We start from the raw sequence: 15,251 nt of genomic DNA on the forward strand, positions 1-15,251 counted from the left end.
CAGTCATATGGCAGCCAGGGTCAGCCTGGCTATATAAAAGAGAGCAGCCAGTTTGTTAAATCAATGTCAACTGTACTCCTTGTGTTTGTCTTGTTTCTGAGCTAGAACTTCAAGAATGTTCATTGTTGGAGTTTTCATCTTTGAGCTGAGATATAAATCTGGTACTAAAGGTCTCGTGTGCTATAGTGAACAAATATCAAATAATAATGCTAAGGTTATTGGCCAACATTTATCCTCCAATCAAGAGATCTTTATTTTGCGTTGTGTTTCATATGGGATCTTGTTTTAGGAAAGTTGCTTGTCATGTCTCCAAATTACTACAACAACATTTAAAAAATATTATATCATTGATCATATCAACGATGAAAGAAATATACAATGCTTTGCTACAAAATGTTGACCAGTCTTCCGAAGTTGATTTCTGTGTTTTCTTTCCCACCAAGTCTGGTTTCCCACTGAACATCCAGTCTCCACTGATTCATGGCACTTCCTTCAGCACCACCAAGCTACTCTGACTCAGTCCCAAGCAAAGACCATCCATTCCCAGATGAACAGATGACGTTGCTGGGCCAGCAACAGCCTGACTTCCACCAGCAACCTTACTCCATTCACCACCAGTCTCATCCAGATCAGGAGCCAGTGGTCCAGCCTTCAACAGTTCCCGTACATGCGAATTGGGTGTTTGCACAATCTGATCCCCGTGAGTAACTGTTCTGAGTATGTATTACAATGTGAAATTAAAAGAGAAAAATTCTGGAAATATTTCTAAGTACTTGACTTGGGGCTGAAACCACAGTCAGATGAGCCATGAATGGTAGAGCAGGCTCAATGTACCAGGTAGCTTCCTATTGCCCCTATTTTTTATGCTGTTATGTATTCAGCTAGCCAGGAAGCATATGTGAAGAGTGAAACAGAGCTCTGATACAAGGTCATTCACTTGAAACGATAACTGTTTCTTTCTCCACGGGTACTGCCTGACCTACTGACTAATGCTGTGCTACTGTTATTATAATGCCAAAAGGTTTCCTTTACTGCAGGGACACAAGGTCAGACAAATGATGGAGAACAGAGAATTACAGTTCAGCATTAAATGATCCGTATCCGTGGGCTGTAAGGACATGGCAGGTTGTGATTGGAATGCATTTCCAGGAAGGATAATGAAGAAAAGATTCATTGGTTACTTTCAAAACAGAATTGGATAGATAGTTGAAGAGAAAGAATTTCAAGGATTATGCAGAAAGAACAGCCTCCAACCACTGAATCACATCTGAGAAACATAAACACGGGAATCGCAATTGAACAAGGAAACAATGGAGGGAGAGTAGGTCAGGAGGCATCCATGATCATGGTCAGTCAATGTGTCAGGTCAGGATACTTGATCAAAACTAAAGTTGGCAAAAGGGGAAAAGAGAGGGGAGAGGGGCCAAGTGGTGACAGGGTGGTGGAGTGACAGAGGAAGATAGCATTGGGACGGCATGGGGAAAGACTAGAGAACAGAACAGATGGAAACAGTGGAGCTGAAAGAAGTCAGTTAACCAATCTTCAATTCATGCCAATATACTTCCCCAACTCCATTCATCTGTATCTCTTGTGCGGCACCTTATCAAGCGCCTTCTGAATTCCAAATATACAACATCAACCTGTTCCCTCTATCTATAGCACCCATTATATCCTCCAAGAATTCCAGCAAGTTTGTCAAACAAGACCAGCCCTTTCTGAATTCATGCTGCGTCTGCCTGATGAAATCCCTTCATTCTAAATGTCTCGCTGTTTCATCCTTGATGACAGCTTCAAGCACCTTCCCGACTACAGACGTTAAGCTAACTGGCTTACCCATCTTCTGCCTACGACCCTTTTCAAAAAGTGGCGTGGCATTTGCTGTCTTCCAATCTGCCAGGTCCTGCCTAGAATCCAGAGAATTTTGGTGAATGACTACCAATGCATCAACTATAACCTCCACCATTTCCTTCAGTACCCTGGGATGTATCCCATCAGGACCAGGGGATTTGTCTGCTTTCAGTCTCATTAGTTTGCTCATTGCTATCTCTTTTATAACAATTATTTTATCGAGACCCTCACCTCCCTTCACATTTGGCAGGCTGGATGTGTCTTCCACCATGAAGACTGACACACAATATCTGTTCAATGCCTCGGCCATTTCCTCATTACTCAATATCAATCTTCTAAGGGACCTATGTCGACTCGTCACCCTCTTCCGTTTTATATATTTATAAAAATTTTTGCTATTTGTTTTTATATTTTGTTCTAATTTACCTTCAGAATCCTTCTTTCCTTATTTCCCGTTTAATTGTCCTTTGTTGCCTTTAAAGTTTTCCCAATCCTTCAGTTTTCCACTACTCTTGGCTACTTTGTACACAAGCTTTTAATTTTATACTTTCTTTTATTTTGTTAGTTAACCAAAGCTGACCCTTCTCTCTCTGACTGTCCTTATTTTTAACGGGAATATATTTTTGTTGAGCACTGTGAAAAATCACTTTGAAAATCTAACACTGTTCCTCATCTGTTCTGCCAACTAGCCTGTGCTCCCAGTCCACGCTGACCAATTCCTCCCTCATCCTGCTGTGGTCTCCCCTGACCAAGCATAATATACTAGTTTTAGATCTAACTATTGCACCCTCTCTCTGTATGAGAAATTCAATCATACTATGATCGTTCTTTCCAAGATAATTGCACCTCCCGATAAATCCCCGATAATTGCACCTCCCAATAAATCCCCGATAATCGCAGCTCTGATAAACCCTCGATAATTGCACGTCCCCGATAAAATCCCTGACGATCGCACTTCCCGATAAACCCGACAATCGATAAGCCCCTGACGATCAGTAAACCCCCGATAATCACACCTCCCAATTAAAATCCTTGACGTTCGCACCTCCTGATAAACCCCCGATAATTGCATGTCCCAATAAAATCCCTGACGATCCCACCTCCCAATAAACCCCTGATGATTGGTAAGCCCCTGACAATTGATAAACCCCTGATAATCACACCTCCCGATTAAAATCCCTGATGATCACACCACCCGATAAACCCCCTGACGATCGCACCTCCTGATAAACCCCTGGTAATCACACCTATCGATTGTGAAGTGTGGGTTGAACAAACAGTGCCCGCCATTCCAGGCATGGAATCAACTAAAGTGTACACATCTAGTTAAAATCCACAACAAATGAGACACTACAGTCTCCCTTGGGTGCATGCACAAATAGCTCCCTCCCTGAGCCGGCATACATCTCAAAACTAGTTCTCCAATATCACGCACAGCCCACAACCTGAATCTGACCCCTCACAATCAGTTGTCCAGCATCACCCATAGCCCGCAACTCAGAGTGGAGCTCATAGTCTTAAGGCCAAAAGACTTGTTGGGCTTTACACTGCAGCCAGCTAGGGGGTCCAGCCCATGTTACATTTGAGAACCAGTTGTTTCAAGGGGAGCTGACTCAGGCGTGCCTACGTGACCTGTGAGAAACAATTGCATGGCAGCCTCACATGTAGATGGATCTCATCTTGATTAACATGGAGAAATGACTTTTGACCTGCCTCCTGCCTGGATGGTCAATGACCCACCAGCAGCAAGCACATGGAAATTCCTTTGTTTCCTGCCCTATTGGATAATTCTTCGGATAACATGTGGCCAGTGGGAAGTCCTTGCTGTTGCAGTGGCAGAAGGAAAGTGTTCAATGAAGTGATCTCCCAGTCTGCATTCAGCCTATGTGATGTAAGGAAAGCCACAACGGGAGCACTGGTTGCTTCACTTGGAAGGGCTGTTTGGGGCCCCATATAGTGGTGATGGAGGTGGTGTGGGTCAAGTGTATAATTTCTTGTGGTCACAGGGGTAGGTACCAAGGGAGCAATTCAAGGGAAGGGATGAGTGGACAAGTGAGTCGCGGAGAGGGGAGGAAGATGTATCTGATCATGTTGTAAATGGCAGAAATTGAGGAGGCTTGTGGGATGGTAGGTAAGGACTAGGGGAACTGCATGGGGGAGGGGAAGGGCAGATGTGGGAAGGAAATAGAGGAGCTGGTCAGTGCTAAGTTAATGGCAGTAGAAGGGAAACTACATTTACTGGAGAAGGAGGACATCTCAGATGTCCTGGAATGGAAGGCATCATTCTGGGAGTAAATGCAACAGAGACAAAGGAATTGAGAGCAAGGAATAGAATCCTTACAGGGGCAGGGAGGGAAGAGAGTGGGAGTCAGTGGGTTTATTATAGTTTGTCTTCTGAAACGTAGATGGAGATTGAGAAAGAGAGAGTTACCGGAGATGGAGCAAATGAATTTAAGAAAGAACACAATGCTGGAGAAACTCAGCAGGTGATAACACGTACATTATGAAGGGCTCTAGTCTAAAACAGTGGTTGGATATCTTTATCTTTGTTACATAAAATGCATGGAATGATCTGCTGAGTTTCTCTCGCATTGAGGCTTTACTTCAGTCATGGTGTCTGCAGGTCATGTTTTACAAATGAATTTAAGAGTTGGGTGAAAGTTGGTAGCAAAGTTGATGGGTGTAAGAGGGAGGCATCAATGTAAAGGAGGATGAGTTGAGGGGCCTTGCCTGTGTAGGCTTGTAGCATGGATTGATCCACATAGCCAACAAAAGAACAGGCACAGCGGGGCCCATGGGGGTTTCCATGGCTGCACCTTCAACTTGGAGAAAGTAGGATAAACCAAAGGAGAAGTTATTGAGGGTGAGGACAAGTTCTCCCAGGTGGAGGAGGGTGGTTATCCAGGAAGAAGCGGAGAAGTTCCAGACCTCCTTTATGGGAGATGGAAGTCTACAGTGACTGGACGTCCATGTAAAAATCAGGCAATCCGGCCCAGGGGAACTGGAAATTGTTGAAGTGATGGAGGCCATGTAAGGTGTCCCAGATGTAGGTGGGAGGGGACTGAACTGGTGGACAAAATAAAGTCTAGGTATGATCAAACCAGTTCAGTGGGGCAGGAGCACATGGAGACAATGGGTCTACAAGGACATTTGGGTTTTTGGATCTCGGGTAGGAGGTAGCATCAGGCAGTGCAGAGTTGGGAATCAATGAGGTTAGAGGCTGTGGAAGGGAGTGATTGGAAGTGATGAGGTCAATGATGGTATGTGAGACAGTGATTTGGTGTTTCCTGGTGGGGTCTTGTTCAAGGGGTAAGTAAGAGGAGGTGTCTGAGAGCTGTTGTCTGGCTTCTGCAAGGTCGAGGTCAGTGCGCCTGACCACAACTGCTCCACCCTTGTCTGTGGATCTGATAGTGAAGTTGGAATTGGTGCAGAGAGAGTGGAGGGCAGAGCATTCCATGGGGGTGACATTGTAGCATGTGAGTGGTGGGGTGAAATCGAGATGGTTGATCTCTCAGTGGCAGTTGGAAATGAAAAGATCAAGAGCTGGTGGATGGCCAGAATGAGGAGGAAGAAGGGAGAGGGGACCTCAGTTGGGAGGGGCAGGGGTGGAGAATCCTTGGCCTCTATTGAAAGGAAAAGGTTGGAGGGTACAATAAAGACCCAACAGGTTAAAATGGGGGTCAGGGAGGTGGAGGTGGACAGAGAGGGCAGAGGATTAAAAGGGTCGGAGGTGGGGGATTTTGAAATACTGTAAGAATGTGACTGAATACTCTCAATCCCAAAAATGAATAACTATACAAAAATAGAATGACAAAAATTTGCAGTGGATTACTGGCCAGAGTCAGGGTTTTGGTATTGCTTTGCTGTCAGATCCTGGATACAGTTCTGGATATGCACCTGCCGCATTCTCCCCTTCCTCTCAACCCAGCACCAGTGGGAACATTGAAGCAAATGGTGCAGAGACTTGGAACAACCAGATAATAAGGCATACGTTTATCCGGAAGGTGAGTTGGTTCTCAGGTAATCCAAGTAATCAGACTGCCAGCCTCGGAGTCATAAAGGTCCTGAAATTTTCTTTTGTGTTTCTCTTAAGTTCTTTCTTGCCTTCAGAAAGCAGAGGATAGTGGTAGATGGAATGTTTTCTGCCTGCAGGTCAGTGACAAGTGGTATTCTGCAGGGATCTGTTCTGGGAACCCAGTTCTTTCAGGGTTTTATTAATGATAGATGAAGAAGTGAAGGGATAGGTCAGGAAGTTTACAAATTATATAAAAGATGGAGGTGGTTACAAAGGAGTACAATATATTGGCCTTCATTATTCGGGGCATTGAGTTCAGAGCCATGACATAATGTTGTAGATCTAGGTCTGGTCACCTCATTATAGGAAGGATGTGGAAGCTGTGGAGAGGGGGCAGAGGAGATTTACCAGGATGTTGCTTGGATTGGGAAACAAGTCTTATGAGGCCAGGTTAGCAGAGCTGGGACTTTCTCTTTGGAAAGAAGAAATACAAGAGTTGATTTTATTAAAGTGAGCTCTGTTGTCTACAAGATTATGAGAGACACAGATTGGGTGTTCAGCCAGCACCTGTTTCCCAGGGAAACAGTAGCAAATGCCAGAGGACATCTGTTTAAGGTAGTGATTCCCAAAGTGGATGGTGGTAAGACCCAAGGGGGTGATGAGGGAAAAGGGGGCAATCGGAACCTTCAGACTTGTTAGTCTTCAGTCCGCTGCAAAGTTTAATGAAGAAGCCAGTGCAGTAATTTTCTGGGGCCAGACAAGGCGTTCTCACACCGCAACAAGCCATTCTCGTGAGAGCTGGTCTTGGTGGCTGCCATGTTGTTCTGGAGTCACTAAAACCCCCTCCCTCAGTGCCACCACTAATCTCAGCGCTGCCACTAACCCGCCCCCCCACCCACCCCCGCCACTCAGCACCATTGTATTGGGGGGGCACTCCGGATATGGCCTGGAAGCCAAGAGGGTGGCAGCCCGAAAAAGTTTGGGAACCACTGGTCTAAGGTGAGTGGAGTAAAGTTAAGGGAGATTTTTTTTTTATTCAGAGAGTGGTGGGTGCCTGGAATGCATTACTGGGGGGTGGTGGAGGAGGCTGCTTCCACAGGGACATTCAAAAGACTTAGACAGGCACATGAATATGAAAAAAAAGAGGGTTGTGGGTGTGAGATGGGAAGGATTAGATTGCATTGAGTAGGTTTACACAAGTCATGCAACATTGTGGGCTGAAGGGCCTGTACTGTGCTGTGATGTTCTGTGTTCTATGTTCAATTACAGATCTTTGTCTTCCCAATAGGTTTATGTCATCTTGATGCTACAGTTGATGACGACCTTTGGAATCGTGGCAGTTTTTACCTTCTGGTAAATCTCTTCCATTCTTTTATATGAGGCAAATGGATAAAATGGATAACTTGGTGTTTCAAGCCGCCAAGTTACTGATCAACCACTGCTATGCAGATTCCCAATCCCCAATCAAGCTCCTAAAGGCTGCAGGAATCAGTGAATTCCCAGTCTGGACTAATTTAGGAAGCAGCTTTCGTCAGTGGTTCCATTGTGTTGCTCATCTCATCTGTATGTGCCCTCAAACTCTTTCGTTCTGTGCTGGATGGGATGAATCCATCCAAGGTCATCACGGGTGCTCTCCTTCACTTCCACATATGATCTTGAGTGTTCAGCAGGGCCAGAGAATTGATGCTTTCACTGATATAACCACATGCAACACAGGAACAGACCATTTTGACCCTTCTAGTCCATGTCGAACAATTTCTCCCACCTCGTCCCACTGGCCTGCATTTGGTCCATAACACTCCTAACCTCTCCCGTCCACATACTTCTCCAACCACAGATCTCGAATCACAGAGCAGAAACGGGGCCTTCAGTGTGAATGACTCGTCCATGTGACGACCATGGAGTCCAGCTGAACTAGACCCTTTTGTCTGCATTTGGCCCATGTCCTTCTAAATCATTCCTGTCAATGTACCTGTCTATTGTCCTTTAAACATTGTAATTGTACCCATCTCTACTACTTCCTCTGGCAACTCAATCCACATTCAGATGAGATACACTGTTTCCAACCCAATAACATCTTCCCCAGAGCTGGGCAACCAGGCTACACACGATGCTCCACGCGTGTTTTACACATAACATGATGTCCCAACTCTCAGACTCTTGTATCCTGACTGATGAAAGCAAGTGTGCCAAATGCCTTCCTTGCCAACTTGTCTAAGGGTGTCACAGCTCTCAGGGAGCTGTGCATCTGCATCCCTCAATTTATCTGCCTGCGACACTCTCAACAGCCCTGCAATTCACCCTGTAAATCTCACCCTGGTTTAGCCCAGGAAAATCCAGCACTGTCCAACTGAAGTTCTATCCATCATTCCTTGGCCCATATCTCTGTTTATCTGGATCCTGGTTAAATCAGATAGCCATCTACACTGTCCACTATACCACCTATTTTGGTGTCATCTCCATCCGAATCGTTGATATAGATGACAACAGTTTCAAGTTTACATTTATTGCCATGTGTATTGAGGAACAAGTTCAAGAATTCTTTTATTGTCACATATAATACATTAAAAATGGAACATGCCTGATATTCTTTAACTTGTGCCTACTGTAAAGAGTCACTATAAGTGTTTCCCAGCACCCCTTTACAGTACAAGAGAGAGAAGTAAAAGAGAGTCCCTTCAGAGTCACGGAGGGTCCATGGATTCGCCTCCAGTGCGCCCACAACCTCTGCAGCTGCACGGACTCCTGTTTAATCCATCAGCCACCCAAGCTCCCAATCCGAACCTCCCACATGATCACGAAGCCTCCAGTGCACTCAGTACCCTCTCACATCCTGGCTCTGACTCTTGTCACCCCTTCAGCCAGTCTTGGGCCAGCTTCCAGCAGGCCACAGCCTGGTGTGAGTTCTTTGACCACAAGTCAATATGGCCCACCCTCTGAGTGGAAAAGCTGTCGCTCAGGTCCTTCAACCTATGCCCTCTAATTCTAGAATCATCTAGCTTGGGAGAAAGACTGTCAGCTTTCATTTTATCCACATCCCTTATGATTTTATAAACTGCACATTCCTGCCTAAGAGCTTCAAAATTTGCCTTAGGTTGTCATTGGGTTGAAGGCTGTCTGGGAAGAATATGATGTGTTATTCCTTGTTTATATTCAGCCTCACCCTGACATTGGATCAGGCAGTGGTCTGACATGTCAGTGTGGGGGTGGGGGGGGGGGCGGGGGGATTGAAACAGTTTGCAACCCTAATGTGCAACTGGGAATTTTATCTTAGAGCTACAGGAAAGGTATATTTGGAATAGAGTGCAATGGAGGTTTACCAGATTGATTCCTGGGAAGAGTTCCATGCTTCTAACATTTTTATATGAAGAAGTGCTTCTGACTTCTCTCTAAAGCATCTTTTTCTGATTCTGAGCCTTTTGTCGCCTTGTTCTTGATTAGAATGTAGCACCATGAGCGTAAATGTCCAATCGTGTATCAGCAATTAATTGAGGATGCTTGTGGATGTGTACTTTATCTGCTGCAGGAACCCAGTCAGAAGATATGTACAGAAGAGTGCAATCTTGTACTACACTTCGTTGTAAGTCCAGAACTCCCTGTTGTGTCTTAACACTGCACTCATTATTTAAGAAACAACGTTTATCAAAACACTGAGGTCCCTGTTTCTTTGTTCTGATGCTTTAGTTGAAATAATTGGATGAACCGCCTCAACTCTTCATTTTTATGGTTGACGAGTTGCTGCATGTTGCACCTTGTTCGCAGCCACAAGCCATTCAGCCCAGCTTCCACGAAAATCTGCCTCTGAACCTCATCTCCTTCTCCTTATGGATTGTAGCCCCACAAGTATGGTTGCACCTTTTTGTTGAGTTTCAAGTTTGGGTCAGGATGTAGAATAACAGCACACAATCAACAGAGCAGCAACATTCAAAGGGTTCGACTGGGTCATCACTCATCAAATAGTTGGATGCAAATGACCTCACCATCTCTTCACTCCTCTCTCAGCTTTCCCTTTCCTCAGCCTGGGATCTGCACAGCCAAATTGGATGGATGCCCTCTTTCTGTCTTGCTTGCAGCCATCCATGCATCTCCGAGGCACTGTAATCACAGCGCCTGCAAACTTTCCTTCTAGATTCCCACTTATCCCATGGATTCATTGATAGATTTATTGACTCCAATTGCCCATCCCATTGATAAAGGGAGACAAAAGTTGTCTGGAATAACAAATAGGACTCCACACCCAAGGGGTCAATGTCATGGGCACTCCACACGAAAGTCAATGCTGTGGTACTCCACTGCTAAGGGAAGGCCAATGCCATGGGTACTCCAACCTAAGGAAGCATTGTGGTGATGGTACTCAGTCCTGACCCAGTCCTACTTGGAAAATGGAAGAGAGCCTAAAAATACAACAATGGTACATGGAAATGAATAAGTGTATTCCATTGGAAAAAATTACGTAGAATTTAAAAGACAAATATACATTGTTTGAACAAATTTGGGAACCATATATGAAATATGACAGAAAATGCCGGCTTCAGACCTGCATCTCCTAAAGTGATAAGGAGATAAGCATGATTGGATTTAATGTGCAAAAGTAGACGACACGACTTCCTTTTTAGTTTTTCTTTTGTGTGAAGATATTATTTTCTTGTATTTTATATGTGTAATATTTATTGGTTTTAGAAGGGGGGGGAGAAAAGAAGGAAAATGTCACTATATATTTAACGAGAAACATTTGTACATATTTTTGTTGATATGGTTCATAGTGCGATAAATAAAAAGTTACAAAAACAAAACCATGACTGGTCACAGCCAGATTTACTACTGAAGGGGTCATGGTCATGGGATCAGAATGAGAATAGTTAACAGGCAACTTTTCTGCTAATGTACCATGAACTGCTTCCAGTTGTTCCCTGATCTCCGATCTTGTGCTGAATTGTTTTCTGCTTTACTCTTCAACAGTGGGGTCTTCATTTCCACGTATCTCGTTCTTGCCTGTTGTTCGAGAGTCAGGTCAGTTCCAACAAAAGCCTCTTGGCCTACACCAATTACTTGCATCTCCCACACCCAGCCTGTTTCTCATCTCTCCGACACTTCCCTGAAACACTTTAACTCTAATTCTCTCAGACTCTAGCAGCAGTCCTGTGCATCCGGACACTCGCTAGGTTCAGAGAAGCTGGTTAAGCTCTCTTTTTCGTGTGTGAGGGTCACAGTGAGGTCCATGTATATGGGAAATTCTTCAGCCGATAAAGCAATGGTTAACATCAGACATTGAATCTGTCCTTACCAACGTAAGGCATCTCAAAATTTCTAATTTAGCGATACAGCATCAGGCCCTTCTGGTCCACGAGCCGCGCTGCCCAATTACACCCATGTCACCAATGAACCTATTTAACTCTGTGCGTCTTTGAAATATGGGAGGAAAGGGGGAGGAGTCACGTGATGGAGTAGTGGCCGGTAGGAGAATACCAGCCCTCTCCAGAAAAGAAGAAATAAAGTGAGGAAAACACAAAGTTCAAGAAACACAAAACACAACAAATAAAAGATAAAGTTGTGGAGAAAAGAAAGAAAATGGCACCCAAGAAGGAAAAAGCAAAAAAAAACGGGAAGAAGCAGGGAGCCGTGGTGGAGAAAAGAGCCCACTCCGCAAGGTTGGTGACAACCCCGCAGAATTGCGACCTCCCGACCGCTGGACTGCAAAAATGGCTCTCTGAGCCAAACAGAAGTGCACGAGAGCGCAATGCGCACACTAAGGAAAAAGAAAACACCGACGGGAGTGGGGCCCAGCTGAGGAGCGAACTAACACAGCGCGACCAGCTGAGAGATGCCCGACAGCAGGGCTCTCAGCTGGAAGAAGAGGAAAACGACAGGAAAGGGAGTGTTAGGAAAGAAGAAGAACAACAGGAGGCCCAACAGATAACAAGCCCAGGAGAAGAGGACCACCAGCAAGAAGCCAAGCAAAAAACACCCAGCAAAGTGAGGCAAGGAGCTCAACAAGAAAGTCAGAAGAGACACAGATACAAGGAAGAGTAGAAGACACAAACACAGGTGCAGACACAGAAGAGGAAGAAGAAGACCAAGCTCTCCACAGAAGAATAGAAGGTAAAATAGATGGATAGTATATAGATTTTAAAAAATTTCAAGAACAAATGAGAGCATTAAAAGAATGGTTGACATTAGAATTTAGTGAAATGAAGAGAAAAATTAAAAGTACAGAAGAAGTGAGTAGAATAGAGCTGGTCATGACAGAAATAGGGAAAAGATTAGAAAATTTGGAAGAACGAAAAATGACTGTAGAAATGGAAGTGAATGACTTAAAAGGAAAATTGGAAGAAAGTGACAGAAAAGTTAAAGAAACTTGTTAGCTCAGAAGATGGATATAATGGAAAACTATAGTAGGCGAAACAACATAAAGGTAGTGGGCCTGAAGGCACAAATATGAAAGAATTTATAAAAGAATGGATCCCAAAGGCCCTGGGAATGCCAGAAATACAGGAAAGAATGGAAATAGAAAGGGTACACAGAACACTAGCCCCGAAACCACAGACGCAACAAAAACCAAGATCCGTTTTAGTAAAATTTCTGAGATACCCGACAAGAGAAAATATATTGGAGAGGGCAAGATAAAATTAGAGAAGACAAAAAACCATTGGAGTACAAGGGTCAAAAAATATTTTTTTACCCAGACATAAGTTTTGAACTCTTAAAGAAGAGAAAGGAGTTTAACACAGCATAATCGATCCTATGGAAAAAAGGCTATAAATTTATGTTAAGATATCCAGCTGTGCTTAAAATATTTATACCCGGGGAGCAAAACAGACTGTTCACGGATCTGGAGAAAGCATGAGAATTTGTAGAACACCCACAGGACAGAAAGAGAGATGAAGAGATGTAACAAGAATGAAGAACGACGACAAACTACATTTAAAGATGTAAAAATAATGTATAAGAACTAAAGAAGGGAAAGAAAAGGGAAGTAAGGAAGAGGGGGGAAAAAAGGAGGGGGGAAGAAAGAGAAGAAAAGAGGGGGAGCTTTGTTGTAACGTGAAGATAAAAGTCTTTTCTGGAGGGGGTTGGGTGGGAGAGAATAACAGTCACTGCGAAATCAGTTGACACTTGCGAGTGGGTTCACAATCCGAATGGAGAGGGGAGTTGTGATTGCCCGGCAAGGGATAAGGGGTGACTCAGAGAGGGAGGGGGAGACACTTGGGGTTAAGGGAATTTTAGATGTGGGAGTTGTTTTATGTTTTAGAAGTGTTGTCATACATTGAGTTCAAAAAGGGAAAACTGAGAGATGAAAATGGGAAAAAGGGGAAAGATGCTGGTGAGGAAGCGGAAATGTGGTGTAAACAGAGTATGAGATGGCCATGTTGAACTATATGACTATAAATATTAATGGAATACATAACCAAATTAAAAGGAAGAAGCTATTAAATTTACTGAAAAAAGAAAAAATAGATATAGCATTTGTGCAGGAAACGCATCTAACTAAAGTGGAACATAATAAATTAAAGAGAGACTGGGTCGGGCACGTAACGGCAGCATCATATAACTCAAAAGCCAGAGGTGTAGCTATATTAATTAATAAAAATGTACCAATCAAAATAGAGGAGGAAATAATAGATCCAGCAGGGAGGTATGTAATGATAAAGTGTCAGATATATTCAGAATTCTGGAATTTACTCAATATATATGCACCTAATGAAGAGGATCAAAAATTTATGCAAGATATTTTTTTGAAGATTGTAGATACGCAGGGGAGTATATTGATAGGAGGGGACTTTAACCTTAATTTGGACCCAAAGGTGGATAAAACTGGACAAAAGATGAGCAAAAAGAACAAAGTAGCCAAATTTATGGTTAAATCAATGCAGGAAATGGAACTTTTGGATATATGGAGGAAGCAACACCCAAAGGAAAAGGAATATTCATATTATTTGAGTAGATATAAAACATACTCAAGGATTGACCTGTTCCTGTTGTCAGCCCATATCCAAGGGAGAGTTAGGAAAATGGAATATAAAGCTAGATAGTTATATGATCATTCACCCCTGTTATTAGCAATAGAACTGGAGGACATCCCACCGAGAACATATAGATGGAGATTAAACTCCATGCTACTTAAAAGACAGGAATTTAGAGAATTTATTGAACGCCAAATTAAAATGTACTTTGAAATAAATACGGAATCAGTGAAAGACAAATTTATACTATGGGATGCAATGAAAGCCTTCATTAGAGGGCAGATAATAAGTTACGTAACTAAGATGAAAAAGGACTACAATCGGGAAATAGAACAGTTGGAAAGGGAAATAGTAAGTACAGAAAAGGAACTAGCAACAAAAAGAAGAGAATTGGCGGACAAAAAAATAAAATATGAAACATTACAAACGTATAAGGTGGAAAAGAATATAATGAAAATAAAGCAGAAGTATTACGAGCTAGGAAAAAAATGCACAAAATACTAGCCTGACAACTTAAAACAGAATAAGCTAAAATAACTGTATTGGCATCAAGGAAAAAAGGACAAACAAATTACATATAACCCAACAGAGATCAATGAAAATTTTAAGGAATTCTATGAACAATAAAAATTGAACTGCCAAAATTGCAAGAAGAGGAACAAAACAAACTGATAAAACCATTTGAAATAGAGGAAGTACAAGATATATTAAAAAAGCTGCTGAACAATAAAATGCCTGGAGAGGATGGACTCCCAATAGAATTCTATAAAACATTTAAAGAGTTATTAATTCCTCCTCTCCTGGAAGTAATGAACCAGACAGAAGAAACACAAAACTTGCCAGATTCATGTAAAACAGCAATAATTACAGTAATAGCAAAGACGGGGAAGGATCCACTAACACCAGCGTCATATAGACCAATATCTCTACTTAATTCAGATTATAAGATAATAGCAAAAATATTAGCAAACAGATTGGCCAACTGTGTACCAAAAATAGTAAAACAAGATCAAACTGGATTTATTAAGAAAAGACGAACAACGGACAATATCTGTAAGTTCATTAACTTAATCCATGCAGTTCAAGGAAATAAGAATCCAACAGTGGCTGCTGCTTTAGACGCAGAAAACGCCTTTGACAGGGTAGAATGGAATTATTTATTCAAATTATTACAGAGGTTCAACCTACCAGAAAATTATATTAATTGGATTAAAGCATTACATAATGGATCATTGGCGAAAGTGACAGTAAATGGATATATATCGAACCTAATTAAGTAGGTCAACTAGGCAGGGATGTTGACTATCTCCCTCACTGTTCACTTTAGCAATAGAACCATTGGCAGAACTAATAAGAACAGAAAATATAAAAGGGATAAAAATAAAGGAGAAGGAGTAGAAAATCAGTTTATTTGCAGATGACATCAT

At 42.7% G+C, this 15,251-nt stretch overlaps 1 protein-coding gene across 8 annotated transcripts in view; it reads left to right on the forward strand.

Moving 5' to 3' along the window:
- Positions 1-441: 441 nt before the first annotated feature.
- Positions 442-15,251, forward strand: part of faim2a (Fas apoptotic inhibitory molecule 2a) — a 71,973-nt gene continuing 57,163 nt past the window's right edge. For 3 of the 8 annotated variants that reach the window (XM_069922642.1, XM_069922649.1, XM_069922647.1), the window contains exons 1-5: positions 442-700; positions 5,719-5,852; positions 7,152-7,216; positions 9,390-9,443; positions 10,823-10,873. In XM_069922642.1, coding sequence (XP_069778743.1) covers positions 481-700; positions 5,719-5,852; positions 7,152-7,216; positions 9,390-9,443; positions 10,823-10,873 — 524 coding nt within the window. In that variant the 5' untranslated portion in view covers positions 442-480. Of the gene's footprint in view, positions 701-1,037; positions 1,349-5,718; positions 5,853-7,151; positions 7,217-9,389; positions 9,444-10,822; positions 10,874-15,251 lie in introns of all 8 variants that reach the window. The other 5 variants (XM_069922646.1, XM_069922643.1, XM_069922644.1 and 2 more) reach the window with 5 other exon arrangements.

The sequence above is a fragment of the Narcine bancroftii genome, chromosome 2, assembly GCF_036971445.1.
Source record: "Narcine bancroftii isolate sNarBan1 chromosome 2, sNarBan1.hap1, whole genome shotgun sequence".
NCBI lineage: Eukaryota > Metazoa > Chordata > Chondrichthyes > Torpediniformes > Narcinidae > Narcine > Narcine bancroftii.